Source organism: Hakea prostrata, chromosome 9 (assembly GCF_041222555.1).
Source record: "Hakea prostrata isolate BN-2017 chromosome 9, UWA_Hpros_2, whole genome shotgun sequence".
In the NCBI taxonomy this organism is placed as follows: Eukaryota; Viridiplantae; Streptophyta; class Magnoliopsida; order Proteales; family Proteaceae; genus Hakea; species Hakea prostrata.
Window position 1 is genome coordinate 56,659,241 of NC_142608.1, and position 14,836 is coordinate 56,674,076.

Below are 14,836 nucleotides of genomic sequence, written 5' to 3' on the forward strand. Positions count from 1 at the left end.
CAAGTCCACCTTCGTTTTGAGTGTATTCTTGGCATGTCGTATTGGTGTATGGATCATAATAAATCTATGTTATCTTGCAATACATGTTTTTGTTTCCTTTGAGTTTGGATCCTCTCCTCAGAGGGGTTCTTCCAATGAGTGTCTGAGGAGTTGCAGGATTCAGCCACGTGTGATATTCAAACCAAGGGCTAGGGTGAATCCATGAGTTCCATTGGATTAAAATATTACACAGGACTGATACAACTCATTAATGATTGTTATTATTCGCTAGGGCGAATCCATGAGTTCCATTGAATTAAAATATTACACAGGACTGATACAACTCATTGATGATTGTTATTATTCCAAACTTTTTGTCTCCACCCAAAAAAAAAAAAAAAAAAAAATTTGTTATCAGATGTTATAATTATTAATTGACTTTAGAGCTACTTATGATGTTCCGAATATTCTTTCTTTTTGGGTGGAATGCTGCAAATATATTCAGCTGTAATTAATGAATACTTTGCATATGATAATATAGTTGAGAAAAAAAATTTATATACCAAATGTAATATACATTATGTTCCAACCAACATAGTAATCCTTAGACTTGTATATTCTGGAGTTTTGGATTTGTTCTTCTACTATGTTAATTGTTGCCTTAAATGATACATATCATTGTTTAACATATCGTTTGGTAGAATAAAATATATAATTTGACATGTGACTAATCTAATACATGTTATGAACAATAAGGATCCTAACATCATCATTCGACGTGACATAATGAGATTGTGAATTGCCAAACAAAGCAAGACCATTCAAATAACCTTCACCGGTTCATCATGTGACCCTCTATGTCCTATTCATTGAAGGTTGTAACTTGTGGATGATGTAATATATTTTCTAGTAAATTTGTGGATGCAATCTATGCCTCATCGCTTGTGGTTGAAATCTATTGTGAAGAATGAAAGTGAAACTTGAAAGTGACTTATAGATGAATAGACGGGGAGAACTACATTTCCTAATGAAAATTTCATTTTCAAATGAGATATTTTTTAGGGGGAATGGAAAAGATGGTATAATTAAAAGGAAAAAAAAAAGCCAGTCAGCCAAGTTAGGCTGGCTCTTCAAGACTTCAGTTAGGGAGGCACTAATGCTAAGCTTTTCAAAACCCTAATTATGATCTTAAATACCTAACCTGCTTAGACCTTGACTCTAACAGTATAGGATCGGAGTGGACTAGGCCTAATAGTATACCTTAATTGGCCACTAATTTTTTTTTCTTCTTTTTTTCTAATTGAAAGAAATTGGCCATTAATTTTATTTTTTAATATTATATATGTGATTCTTTTAAATTAAGTAGTAGCTAGGTCATTTGTCATGTTTAGCAATCCATCTCGAGTTCACAACTCATCATTAGAAGGCTTTCTCCCACCTGCTCTTTGATAATGACAATGATCAGTTGACTCTTCCATCTAATTTAGATAAACAAATTTTGATACATGGCTATGTTTAATTAGATTGAAAATTAAATCATGATTAAATAATGGTTTCCAGAAGGTAATCACTAAGCTTCAACGACAATAGACATGGCCACCACTATGTAATAGAAATATTTATTGTTGTTTAGAGTCAATTGTCATGTGTCAAATCAAATAACACGATAAATTTAAAAAAAACGTAGACCTTTTAGTGATTCTCACCACATATCAAGCTTTAATCTAAAAGAAATTGATCATATTATAAAATAAACCAACGAAACATTCTGATTGATACGAAGATGCACAGATATATTAAGAGGACATAACATAGTTCACGAGGTTATTGCTTCTTCTTAGTGTTTTGAGTTAGCTTGCCAAAATAGAAATCAATCTATTGCTCTGAAATTTTTTTCAAAACATAGAGAGTGGGAAAGGAAAAAAATTATGTTGGTACTAGGGATGAACCATGGCACAATGGTCGGTAGACAACGTAAAAAATTACTTCATATTTTTTAAAAAAAAAAAAAAGAGGAGATGTAATAACGACGATCTAGCGCCCCACGCTATACAATGTTCCGATTTTTTATCGAGTGCGACCTATGCAAGCATTAGCCCTATGCACTGCCAGCGCAAGTACTGGCCTCGTCAGAGAGCCCCACCAGAGGGCCTAGTAAAAAATACCTCCTTGAATTCTGCTTGTACATGCGTTCGACAGTGGATTCACTCGTTATCATGTTTTTCTTGGGGCAAAGGAAAGAAAATACTTGTGATGAGTTTGGAGACTTACTAATTCTCATGGGCTTTCTTTTGGGCCTTTACCAGCCCAATATGCTTGACTAAGTTTTCAAGGGTGAGGAGAAAATATCTGGTTTAGAAATTTTTTTGAGTGAAAATTCTGGTCACTCTTTGGTAGTGGATCTAGGGTCCCCAATTCTTCATGTTTAATAAACCTGTAAAGCCAATAATATTCTTCTCGTGCCATTAATTAATTCATGTATGCAAACCTAAAAGGGAAAAGTCAAAACTAATTTATTTAAGTGACAATACAACAATTGGAATTTCTAGCAAAGTCTAAAGTTTTGATATCAAGTATTATATTGGTTAGGTAATTTTAAGAGACATATTATCTTGTATCTAGCATTATACTACTAATGCAATGCATGCCCTCTAAAGATTAATATGTATTAACTAATATTGCATTGTATGATTGAATTTCTTTAACAATAATCTCTAAAGCTTGCATATATATAATATAATGATACATATATTCTTCGAACAAGCAAATGGATTTTTGCAGTCACAAAATATTTCATACTGATACCATCAAAATATTTTAAATTTCTTGATTAAAAAATCTATTTGTTAATTATTTCATGAAGTCAAACCAAAATTACTGAAATATAAATCATACCAAATAATGCATTTTGCACACTTAGAATGCATTGATTGAATACATACCAAACACAACTTTAGTGTTAAATCTACTGACTACAAAATCAAATAAAACCAATTCAAATATATCAAATCCATCTTAAGCATGTGCCATCAGAACATAAAATAAAGGCTCATCATTCCTAACATTTGAAGTTTTGGTCTTTGGTGATCTGCCCTAAGTTTTAGTGACAAACAAGAAAGAATTGTAAACAGGTGTGTAAGAAAGACCCTGGTTTTTGGACTTGGAATGCAAATAAAGGGGCATGGGATCTCTAAATAAATCCCCCTAATTAAAGGACAAAGCTTTTAAGTTCTTCTCATTTGAAGCAAAGAAAAATTAGATCACATGAAAAAAGGCCACGTGCCACACAATTCGAGGCTAATTTTCATCCATACATTTAATGAAATCAAATACAAAGATGAAGAAAGAAAGGGAGAAGCTTTAATTTTGTGGGTTTCCCAAGATATTATATATTCCATTGCATAACAGGTCTCATGTTATCGAGGTGCTCACCTTCAGCAAATTAGGGTTTGAATTGGTTGGGGAAGTTTCCAGCACATTAAGTCCATGCATGCAATTTTAGGGTTTACCACAACTAAGCCTAGAGGTTATTGGGCTCTTGTAATTTGAGAGGGTTAGCTTAGTTTTTTTTTTTTTTTTTTTTTTTTTGGATGAGGTTCATCCGGGCCTGCCGCCCCCATGATTACTTCCTCAGGGAGTTTATATATATATTTAATGCCGCCGTGCGCCCGCCTCCCCGGGGTGGCCCCGCTTGCGCGCAGGTTAGCTTAGTTTTTGTGTTAGGACATGAAGAATGTGATTTTAGGACTTTTATTCGGTACAAAGGCGCTTTCATATATAGAGAAATTAGGAATGAGAATATTACATATGCTGCCAGCAAAGTTTAACTTATGGCCTTTCCTCTGAGAAGTCAGTTTCCTAACTATTCTACCAACCCTTCATTGGTTGTTGATAATTTTTAGGACTTATAATCATGAAAGATGATAAATGAATCATAGCCATCTATGTAAGATTTCCGAATGACCATGATTGGGAATGTTGACAAGTTCTACTGATTCACAATCGTATTTTAATATCAAATGCAGTTTTAGGGTTTAATTACAACTCAGCCTAGAGATTGCTAGGCTCTTGCTCTGGTGATGATTAATTGAGAGGGTTAGCTTAGTTCTTGTGCTAGGATATCAAGAATGTGATTTTAGGGTTTATGATCATGAAGGTGACAAATGAATCATAGCCATCTACGTAAGACCTTTGAATGGCCATGACTGGGAATAGTGAAGAGTTCTACTGCATATTTTGATGTCAAGTGCAATTTTAAGGTTTAGCGAAACCAAGCCCAGATTTTACTTGGCTCTTGCTTTGGTGGTCATGATTAATTGGAGAGGGTTAGCTTAGTTCTTGTGTTAGGGCATCAAGAATGTGATTTTTAGGGTTTATGATAATGAAAGATGACAAATGAATCACAGCCATCCACGTAAGGTTTATGGATGACCATGATTAGGAATACTGGAGAGTTTACTGGTAAACGTGACGTATTTTAGTATGAAATGCTTACATAATTGATTGCGTACGTGATAATCAATAAATTAGTGTTACAAGGCAAGAACTAAGGGCGTTAAACATGACTTTTAAGCACAAAGATTTGATTAATGAAATGAAAACCCAATAGTCAGCCATAGGGAGTTGGCATGAGAAGGTGTTGATGGGTCATGACAAGCTAACATAATAGTTAACTAATTCTGGGTCTTCATCACATGGAAGGATGCTTCTGATTCTTGGGGAACTTAAACAAGTTATGGGAAACACACAGAGAGAATCCCAGTGCAAATTTTGTTCTCTAGTGAAGACATTGGGTGGCTTGTCATGCAGGAACGTGGAGAAGTGATCTTTAGAATAAGCCATTAATCAATGGTTTAATTTACTAATTAAACACTTGGGTTCAAAGGGTCGGACCACTCTAACCCTAGTGGTTTATAATAAACGTATTAGCACTGGTTCATATGAGTCAAGTTCTTAAAGTAAGAGAATGAAGACTAATAAGACCAGCTTGATGGTTTAAATTAGACCACTAGTCATGTCCAGCATTAATTCCATCTCTCATATATTATTCATAACATCATATGGGCATTAATTTGTGTGGACAGAAGATCATAGATCCCCCTTCTTCATAATTGTAATTGTCATTATCTTACCTTGAAGGAAGAGAGAGAGAGAGAGAGAGATGTCAGTAGACAAAGGTGAACTAAGGAAATGGTGGTAGATCACCAATGGACTTGTGATGTAACTCTAAACCAAAGAGAGATGTCAATGGACAAAGGTGAACTAAGGAAATGGTGGTAGATCAGCAATGGACTTGTGATGTATGTCTAAACCAGAGTCTTGAAGGAGAGAGAGAGAGGGAGAGAGAGAAGTGTAATGGAATTAAGATTCTTAAAAGGTCCCATCAAAGAGAGAAGAGGTGGGTGATTAACCCAATGATCATTGGAACATTGAAAATTCAATAATCACAGAAAATGCTAAGCAAAGCCCCACCTGTCCCTACCCCACACCCAAACCCCCACTTTCGTTCCTATTAAATTATAAGGAAAGCCAAGAAAACTGTTCCCTTCCCCAATAAAATATTCCCAGAAAACACTTCTTCCATGTAAATTACTCCTAAACACCAACAACCTTTTAAGGGATAAAGGTTAATACCTCTTGGGTTTCACTATCTTGACTCAGATGATCTAAAGCTTCTAGTCATCTTGCATTTTTCACACTCAATCCTCCGAAAGAAACACTGCTTTTAAGCCCAAAATTGCGGAAAGACCTTAGTATGTTCACACATAGGTTTTACACAAAAGCCCTCATATCCTGTTTATTTAGACTTTGGAACAAATCTTTCTGTCTTTGCTCATTCCGACAATCATAAAAACTACTGTTAATTACCTTAATCTAATCATAATCTCCTTTTTCATACCTTAACAGCCCACAAAATCCATAACTAGACTTTTGAATGCTAAGAGCATAACTACAACTCTAAAAGCTAATTTCCATACTTAAATGCATGCTTGTGTTTAGGTAAGCCCAGATGCTTCAAACTACATAGTTAATTATCCTAATCATTTTGAACCTGTTGGAGTCCCTTCAGTCAAAAGCTAACATCAGAACACTCAGAAAATTGCTCAACATCCACATTGAATTGGTGGGTACCACAGGGAATTGTGAAATGGTTGAAAAGGCTCCACCCCACGAGTGCAAGGCCTGTGATATGGTAAGGGAAATCATCAGCTTACATTGACTTTTGTATTGTTCTAAAAAATAATCATTGGTATTTTTGTATTATTTTCATGGATCTAGTATTTGTTTTCTTCACATTTTTTATCCTTTAAAGAAGGGGTGCATTAAGGGGCTCTTCTAATTCATTTATCATAATCAAGAGATGAGCCCATTCTAATATATAGTAGAGAGGTGTAAGGGGAACACAGGTTTCTACTCTAACAGATAAAGAATCCAAACTTTCAATGAACATCTGAGTTGTCTTTTTTACATTTTTTCCCTTCTAAAGGTTCAATGTCCTAATCCAAAACTCTCAATTATAAGTAAAGAAGAATTACAAACAGTGATGCTGAATGTATTAAAGTATTAGTTTTGCTTGAGCTCAAAAGCAAATGAAGGGAGAAAGGCTCTGAACTCCATATAAAGGACTAGAGAATTAATATAAACTGATAAGAGCGGGGTGGGGGGATAGAATTTGTTGGAGAGTAAAAATAAAATATTAAGATTTTCTAATAGAAAAACTAATAAAATTGAAGCTGTATAAAACTGTTACAGTATTGAATTATTTCTTGAGAAAATGAGAAGTAGAAGAAACTCTCTAAGAAGGTGTAGTTTTTTTTATTTCAAGAGAAATAGAATCCGTTAGAGCAAGTTACCATGAAATGAAATGGCTACCTCGTTTTCCAGACGTTCCAACCGAGAAATGCGGCTACTTGCCGCCTCCTTTTCTTTTCTATATTTCTCAGCAACTACTTAAAAATGACTTTTTTGAAAGGTCTTCTGTAATGGAAAGGATACTTAAATTAACGAATTTTTTAAAAATTTTAAAAAGCAACCTAACATTTGATGAGAGATTTTGACCCTTTTGTTGCTAGATGTCTAGATGATAAACCCACCCAACTTAATACTCCACAGATCTCTCTCTCTCTCTCTTTGGCGTATGAAGAAGAGAGAAATGATCAAAAGTCAGCGTTGGAAGATTATATGAGTAAGAAAACACCTCTCTCTCTCTCTCTCTCTCACACACACACACGTTTCTGAGAAAAGAGAAACTTTCCTTTGTTTTTGAGAACAATCAGTTTCAGCCTTCTCAATCTAATTGCTTTTTGGGTTTCCCCAGCAAGACCCATCATCCCAAGTTTGATTTCTAGCAAAAACAAATCCAGAGCCAGAATATAATTTCATGTACTTTTTCTTTTGTTGGGTTCGAAACTGATCAAAACCAGACTCCGATGAATAGATCAGATTTGTTTTACTTGCAGTTCTGTGTATATAAATATGTGTAGTTTATCTCTACAAAGGATGGAGAATTATCAAGGCGATTTGGCAGATATAGTTCGAGCAGGTGGTAGCAGTTCTGGAAGTAGTACAAACAACCCAGTTTCAGATTGGCAATTCCCTTCAGAACCCACAATTTTTCAGTCCTTGACCAGCAGCCGCACCGATGATTTTGGAGATCCTTTCTCTAATTCAAACGATTCTTTGCTTCAAGAACTTGGAATACCAGGCTTTGATACCTCGAATTCTAATACAGGTTTGGTTCAGATGAATATACAAGAGAGTAGTAGTAGCAATGTTACTGGTAATCTTCTTTCTCAGAAGATTTTGGAAGAAGAGATGAGGCCTTGTAATATCTTCTCAAGGATGCTTCAGATCTCACCTAACACAGCTATGCCGGTTTCAGCCCATGACATGTCTACCATGGCCGCAGCTTCACCAAGAGGAGTTAAGTCTTCTTCCTTAGTTGCAGCTAATGATATACTTAGGGTTAACAGCTCCACTGGTTGCTCCATAGAGAATGGAGGGATGCAGATCCCCTCGCCAAGGAATCCCGGTATCAAGAGAAGGTAAGGATTAATTTTTACAGATTGAAATTTTGATTTGCAGAATTAGTTTCCTATGATCATTATGAATGATTATCAATTTTATATGCTGTACTAAAATCTAAGCAAGAAATCAGCCTGCCATGTTTAATAATAATGCAAAACCCTTAATTACCATCTTAGTAACAATTGCTATATTGTGTTTATTTTCCCTTTGGTTATGCCCAAACCATGGTGATGATCTAATTAAGATCTTGATTGTGTTGGAGAAGATTAACACTAATCACATCTTTTCTGAAGTGATGGCAGAATTATCAAAGCTCTCAGATTTAAAGATGAGGTCCTTTTCTGTCAACTTTACCACCAAAAACATATTTTTCATGGGGTCTTTTTTTTATATAATTATCTGAAACTTTTGTTGCCAAGCTCACCTTTTGATTGTTTGAAGTTGCCAACCTGACTAAATGGATCAATCTCATGTCACCGATACGGGACTTAACATAATTTACACTTTTTATCTTTATGACCTAGAACTAAAGCACCTTTTTCCCACTAAAAGATTTCAAAATTTTCTTTTTCTCTTTTTGTTTACCCTTTTCTGGATATTACCATTCTGATTGAATTGTCAGGAATCTCAAAAAATAAAAGATTTAAGACTATTAAATTAATTAAGGGGGGAGTCTTCTTAACTTCTTGTTTGAATTCTTTGATTATATATAAAAAACCAACACCGATAGCCTTGCTTTTGTTTTTCAGAAAGAGCCAAGCAAAGAAGGTGATTTGCATTCCAGCACCAGCAGCCGCAAACAGTAGGCCAAGTGGAGAAGTAGTGCCGTCAGATCACTGGGCATGGAGAAAATATGGCCAGAAACCCATCAAAGGTTCTCCTTATCCAAGGTAATTTCAAATCTGTTAGGTTGAGAAGAAATTTGGTAGAACTCAAAAATTTCTTACAAAATTAAAATAAACTTACATTGCACCCACGTGTCTGTAGCATGGATAGGCACACATACGGGATGTTGGGAATTTAGTCCCACATCGGCAGCTAGAGTCCCTCAATCTATTAGTTCAATCAAGGTTTAAAGTATCGAGTATATATCGGTCAAGTAATTTTAAGAGATGTATCGTTTTGTATTGAGTATTATATATTGTACCAGCCAATATATTTTAGTACCATCTACTAGAAAGATGTATTGATATGTATCATATAGGTTGTATCCAATATTGATATGTATCAAATGGTATTATATTGTATCGTGGGATAATTTAAACCTTGAGTCCAATACCCCCACAAATCAACGTTTCGGTTATCATGATGAGTTTAACTGGTAATAGATCATATAAATGAAGTTACATTTGTGTTAGATTAGATTCAAGCTTCAAATTTTGGATTCTTTTTTCGTTGATGTGTCATTTTTAAATCTTCCAGGGGATATTATAGATGCAGCAGCTCTAAAGGTTGCTCAGCAAGGAAACAAGTGGAGAGGTGTAGATCTGATCCTAACATGTTGGTCATTACCTACACCTCTGAACACAATCACCCATGGCCAACCCAAAGAAATGCTCTTGCTGGCTCATCCAGATCTCAACCTGCAAAGAACAACACAGCTTCAAAGAGCATACCATCTTCACAACCCACAAAACCCACACTTTTGAAGGAAGAACATAAGGAAACCAATAGTGATATTGTACCACTACCATCCACTGTTCCCGGGAGATCAGCACCTTCTACAGCTGTTAAGGAGGAAGTGATGATTGAGTCAGATAAAGCAATAGAAATGGATGACAGTCATGAATTCAATCAAGATTTGCCTCAGAGTTATCGGCCGGCACCTCCAGATTCTGATCAATCTGATAGTTTCTTCGCAGACTTGGCCGAATTGGAACCAGACCCTCTAAACCTCTTGCTTTCTCAAGGATTCAATGGAGAGAAAATGGATGAAGAAAGAGATAACAAAGCCTTAGATGCCTTCAGTCTCTTTGATTGGACAGGGAACACCTGATAATTACATAATGTAGGTGAGTCTTATGGCAAAAAGAAACAAAACTAGGCCACTACCACAACTTTAATTACACTCTTGACTATTGAGAAAATCCAGTATCATTTGATATGAGAGAACTACTCTACTATTGTATTTGTTGTTATTTACCAGAACTACAGTCTGCAGATGAGGAAAAAGAGTATAGAGTGTTGATTGATTTTGAACATAGGCTTGATACCCACATTCTTTGGAATACCAGTAGATGGGACAGAAAGTAGAGGAACAGAAGCCTCAATAGTTAAAAACAAGTACATGTCTCAGACATGACTGAAAAGTCCTGTATTGATGTAAGATGGGACTCTTTTCTCTTCTTTCCATTCTCTTATCTTTCAAAGTGGAGAAAATCATTCAAGCTTTTTTCATTTTTTTGGAAACTCCATTCTGGAATTACCATAATCTTGAGAAAAAAACAAATGAATGAAGGGAAAGATGACAAGAGAGAAAAGCAAAGAGATGTGGGTAGGAAGAAAGAAAAAGCTTGACTTATCTTATCAGCCTTTTGATGTGAAAAGGAGAGATATGTAACGAATACAAGGTAATCTGTTCCCCATCTTTCGGTTCTTGTCTTGAATGCCCTTTCACCCAAATTGTATAGGCTTGAGGTTTATTTGAATTGCATTAGCTATTACAGATTGTTTATGAAGATAATACATTATAATTCAACCTTATTATACTTCCTTAATTCATCTGTTAGCTACTAGCTACTTCATGGTTTCAAATGAAAGAAGAAAAGCTTCATTACCTATTCATTAATCCTATAGCACTTTGTTTAGACCGTTTGAACTTGCAAAGCGTCACTTGCTTAATTTTTATGTACTTGCATGTCAGTGTAAGAAACTCCATATTGCATGGAAGAGTTAGCAATTATCTGCTGGATATAGTAATAAAAGGACTCCAGTGCCTACGGGTTTAGCCTCCAATCATGTTTATGTACAAGGACATTCAAGAACCTCTGGGAACTAACCATGTAGAATCCACTGTGCTAGCTGTGAGTTTTATGAAGAATTATATATGGTTGGTTCTTGGGGTGTCTTATGCAAGAACATGATCGGTTTTGTAAGGTTGTGGTTATACTTTCTTTACATCAACCCACTAGAGTAGTACTGGTCCATTAATGACTCCTATAGCAGGCTGATATTTATTATTAGTCTTCTATTTGAATTAATTCTAGTTTAGGGTTCACATTTCTTCTTACTAAGGGCCGTCTGATGATCCAAGAACAGTTTCTGGTTTTTCTTGCTTTGAGAAATAAGTAACCGGTGAAAAGATAAAATGAAATTTATAAAAAAAATTCTTCTTGGGGGAACAGTTTTGACACAATAATAAATGTTTCTTGAAGCAAAAGCTAGGCATAAGCTTAGCATACGTGAAATAATTTTGAAGAGTGCTATTTATGGAATTTGACATTCTAAACAAGATCTGCTAAATATTCTGCTGCTCTTGTTTTTGCTTCCATAAGCAAATTTTATCACCAAAAAAAAATCTGTTTCTAGAAACACTCAGAAGGGTTTCTAGTGTTCCCAGAAGTAGAATCACTTGGTGGGTTATCAAACGGGTCCTAAGTTTTCCATCAAAGATTTGGAGCCTCTCAGTGGCTTTCTTGGAATAGTTGAACCCATACATTATTCTAACTTCTAAGCAGAGTCTACTATTATCCCCAACACCACTACTTAATTGATTTGCATTGTTAAAAGCATATTCGAACCATACTTTCTGCTGCATCACCATCAGCAACAAGGGGTGAAAATACTGAATCAGTCAAAAAAAGTTGTTTGATGATGTCCAGATAAATTTAAGAAACAGATTTGAGGAGAGCTTTTTGAATTTCTGAAGATACTACTTGGAGAAACACAGCTAGGTTCCATAAAGAACACCCATCAATATTAGCTTCAGTTAGGGAATAAAGAGTAAACTTGATTGCAAGGGTTGAAAAATCACTCTCTTTGTTTTTAATTATGACAAAATCACATCAAATGTAGCTTCTTGTGCAAATATTTCATCTCCTAGAATTCTACCGGTAAACCTCAATGAAGGCTCCATTTTCATTTGTAGCCACTAATGCTTTTCATCTTAACTTTGCTTCGTTCTTATGCAATTATTTCAAGAAAAATGTTTCTGTCAAATCATGAACCCAGCCAACTCTCATTATTTCTCCTACCACTCGAACTAAAAGGAACAGTATAAAGTTCTCTTGAATGGGTTTTTTCTTATTTGATTGATTGATAAAGATGATTATATGTTTGAAGGAATTTTTGAGCATTTTAGTGTATGGAATCAACTGTAGTGGATCATCATGATTCTAAAAAGAATGAAAGAATGAAGTTAAACTGACATGCACAATGTGGAAATGGTCTTGGAGCATTTGGTCTTCTCTCTTTGAAATGGCCGGCTGAACACTAACCAATATGATTTTTCTGGGTGTTCTTATCTTCTAAGCTTTAATGCATGAACTTGCAAGATCATTACTTGAATTTTGGTCAAAAAGCTAAATACTACAGATGATGATTTCACCGAAAGGTTCCTGAATAAGGTCAACTAGTTGCTGAAAAAGCTCTTTAATGACAAGGTAGTAGATGATATGGTGATAATTACATCCAAAGATGTTGACATGGTAAATTAGATTCTTCTGCTTCTGTTTTAGTTCAATCTAGGAACAGTCTTCTAGACATTTTTGAGTCAATAAGGCATTTATATGTAAGTGAATGTGACCTGCAAAGCAGCACTGCTCATCTTAATCTTGGCTCAGTTGATTACATTCAACAGTTTCAATAGTTACTTTAAATGCTCAGTTTGATTCCTTTCCTGGAATGAACTTGAAATTTGTTTGAAGAAAAATTCAGAACTTGTGGTTGTTGCTACTTGCTACTCATTGAAATGTAATCCCTTCCCAGGAAAGAAGTGGAAAACATTATGAGGAAATCCCTTACTTCTCTTTCATCTTTCTTAATGCAACCAAACATTGCTGGGGAAAATCCTTCTTTAGCCAGCTTTCATAGAAAGTAACCGAAGACATTGAAAATTTTTGCAGCACTGTTTGGTTAGCTAAACATCTGAACTCCCAATCAGCTAGAATCCTAGTGTTCACTGATAAAGAAACGTGTCGCTTGTAGTAATGCATTGATCCAAACCGATCCAAGACCTTTTTCTCCCACTTCCTTTTGAGGTGCAAATTAAATGTGTGAAAAGTAAGGTTTTACTTTTTGGGTGAAAAAGAGAAGGATTGTTTAGTATGAGTATTGCGTCTCAGATCTGGCCCTGGTCCCAACTTTAGTGAATTGACTTCCGATTGAGGTCTGAGTCTTCTGACTAAGAAGAAGATAAGAGCTGTAAGAGAAGTTAGATGCCTGACAACCGCCTCCGATGGCTAAGTCAGTCGGGGATCAGATTAAGGTCTCGAGCGAGTGTTGTTCAAGGATTAATTAGAAGATGTTCGTGTCCTTACTTAAGGATTAAGTCCTTGTTAAGTAGTATGTTGGGTTATTTTACTTAGAACCGACATGATCCCTATCACTGGCCCGCCCAGTTGTCTCTAAGGTAGACCTTCCATTTATGTTGACATTACCTTCTTTGTTTTAGGGTGAATGAAGTGTTTCATATTAATCACAATTGATCGGGCTAAGTCCCGACCATTTAACCGGTTGATAACCCGGGTGAGAATTCAACCCGATCAGACATGTGTATGTTTGCACATATGCATCTTTTCTGAAACAATAAGCAAACACATAGGATGTGTAGGGTGTCCATTTTGGAGTCCAACCATTACAGTCGATCTGCATCAGCCAGTTAAGATCAAACGGGTCCACTCGAGGCTAAATGCATGGGGTACAGTTGGTGATTGAAAAATCGGTCGGTTTTGGGATAGTGGTCGATTAGTCCAGCCCGAATAGACTAAACCACAAACTGAACCAAACCATTTAAAAATCCAACCTATTATAACCAAAGATTAAAGAGGTGGGTTTTATTTTGGTTTTTGCCCAAGAGGCAAGATTGATTTACCCGTTATTTTTTTAATTTGAAAAAGGTTGAAACTGTTTGATAATGGGTTGATGGTAAACAGTCTCAAAATGGATCTGACCCAAATTCAAACAGTTAGTTCAAACCGAACCCAACTTGAAGCCCAACCCAAACTGAAATTTTGTTGATGTGTTTGGTTTTAACCATGGTACATTATGTCGCCGATTTATCGGCGAAATATCGCGATAAATCGGCATGTCGCTGAAAGGCGACATGAAACCCAACTTCGACACGACATTGACAGAAAATCGTCGGAAAATCGTCGAAAAGTCGCCGGAAATCGTCGAACCGGCGAAATATCGGCCAAAACCGAACTGTCGCCGCCGGCTCACCTTCCCTAACTTCACCGTTGCTGTTCTTCTTCACCGGCGATATCTATTTTCAGATTTTTTTCTCTTTAGTTTCAAGTGAAGCAGAGCCCTTTGCGTTGCAGATTTCCGGCCGGTGTCTCTCTCTCGTTTCAGGTGAAGGCGTGAAGATTGTGGTTTGAAAGAGAAAGGGAGAAAATTTAAAGAAACCTGTAAGCAATCGTTGCAACCATCACCACCGCTGCAACCTATCACCACCGCTGCAACCATCACTACAGCCGCCTTCACCACTACTGCAACTTACCACCAGCCCCACTGCATCTTCAACCCCTTTAACCCTCTTCGATTCAGCAACCTATACCACCAGCCCCACTGCATCTTCAACCCCTTTAATCCTCTTCGATTCAGCAACCTACCACCAGCCCCACTGCATCTTCAACCCCTTTAACCCTCTTCGATTCAGCAACCTACC

At 36.2% G+C, this 14,836-nt stretch overlaps 1 protein-coding gene across 2 annotated transcripts; it reads left to right on the plus strand.

The window, feature by feature from the left end:
• Positions 1-7,032: 7,032 nt before the first annotated feature.
• LOC149005654 (putative WRKY transcription factor 14) lies at positions 7,033-10,934 on the plus strand. Of its 2 annotated transcripts, XM_089168348.1 has the most exons (4): positions 7,033-7,165; positions 7,712-8,024; positions 8,757-8,897; positions 9,430-10,934. In XM_089168348.1, the coding sequence occupies exons 1-4, from the start codon at positions 7,162-7,164 to the stop codon at positions 10,001-10,003; spliced, it is 1,032 nt and encodes a 343-aa protein (XP_089024474.1). In that variant the 5' UTR covers positions 7,033-7,161; the 3' UTR covers positions 10,004-10,934. The 2 variants fall into 2 exon arrangements, with proteins under 2 accessions (XP_089024474.1, XP_089024473.1); XM_089168347.1 differs by having other exon boundaries at positions 7,033-8,024; positions 9,430-10,933.
• The last annotated feature ends 3,902 nt before the right edge of the window (positions 10,935-14,836 follow it).

Bases quoted from the DNA above. Each gene is read 5' to 3' on its own strand.
- LOC149005654 (XM_089168347.1), top strand. From the start codon at position 7,456: ATGTGTAGTTTATCTCTACAAAGGATGGAGAATTATCAAGGCGATTTG. The intron at 8,025-8,756 runs GTAAGGATTAAT...TTTGTTTTTCAG, and splicing joins AATCCCGGTATCAAGAGAAG to AAAGAGCCAAGCAAAGAAGG. The intron at 8,898-9,429 runs GTAATTTCAAAT...TAAATCTTCCAG, and splicing joins AAAGGTTCTCCTTATCCAAG to GGGATATTATAGATGCAGCA.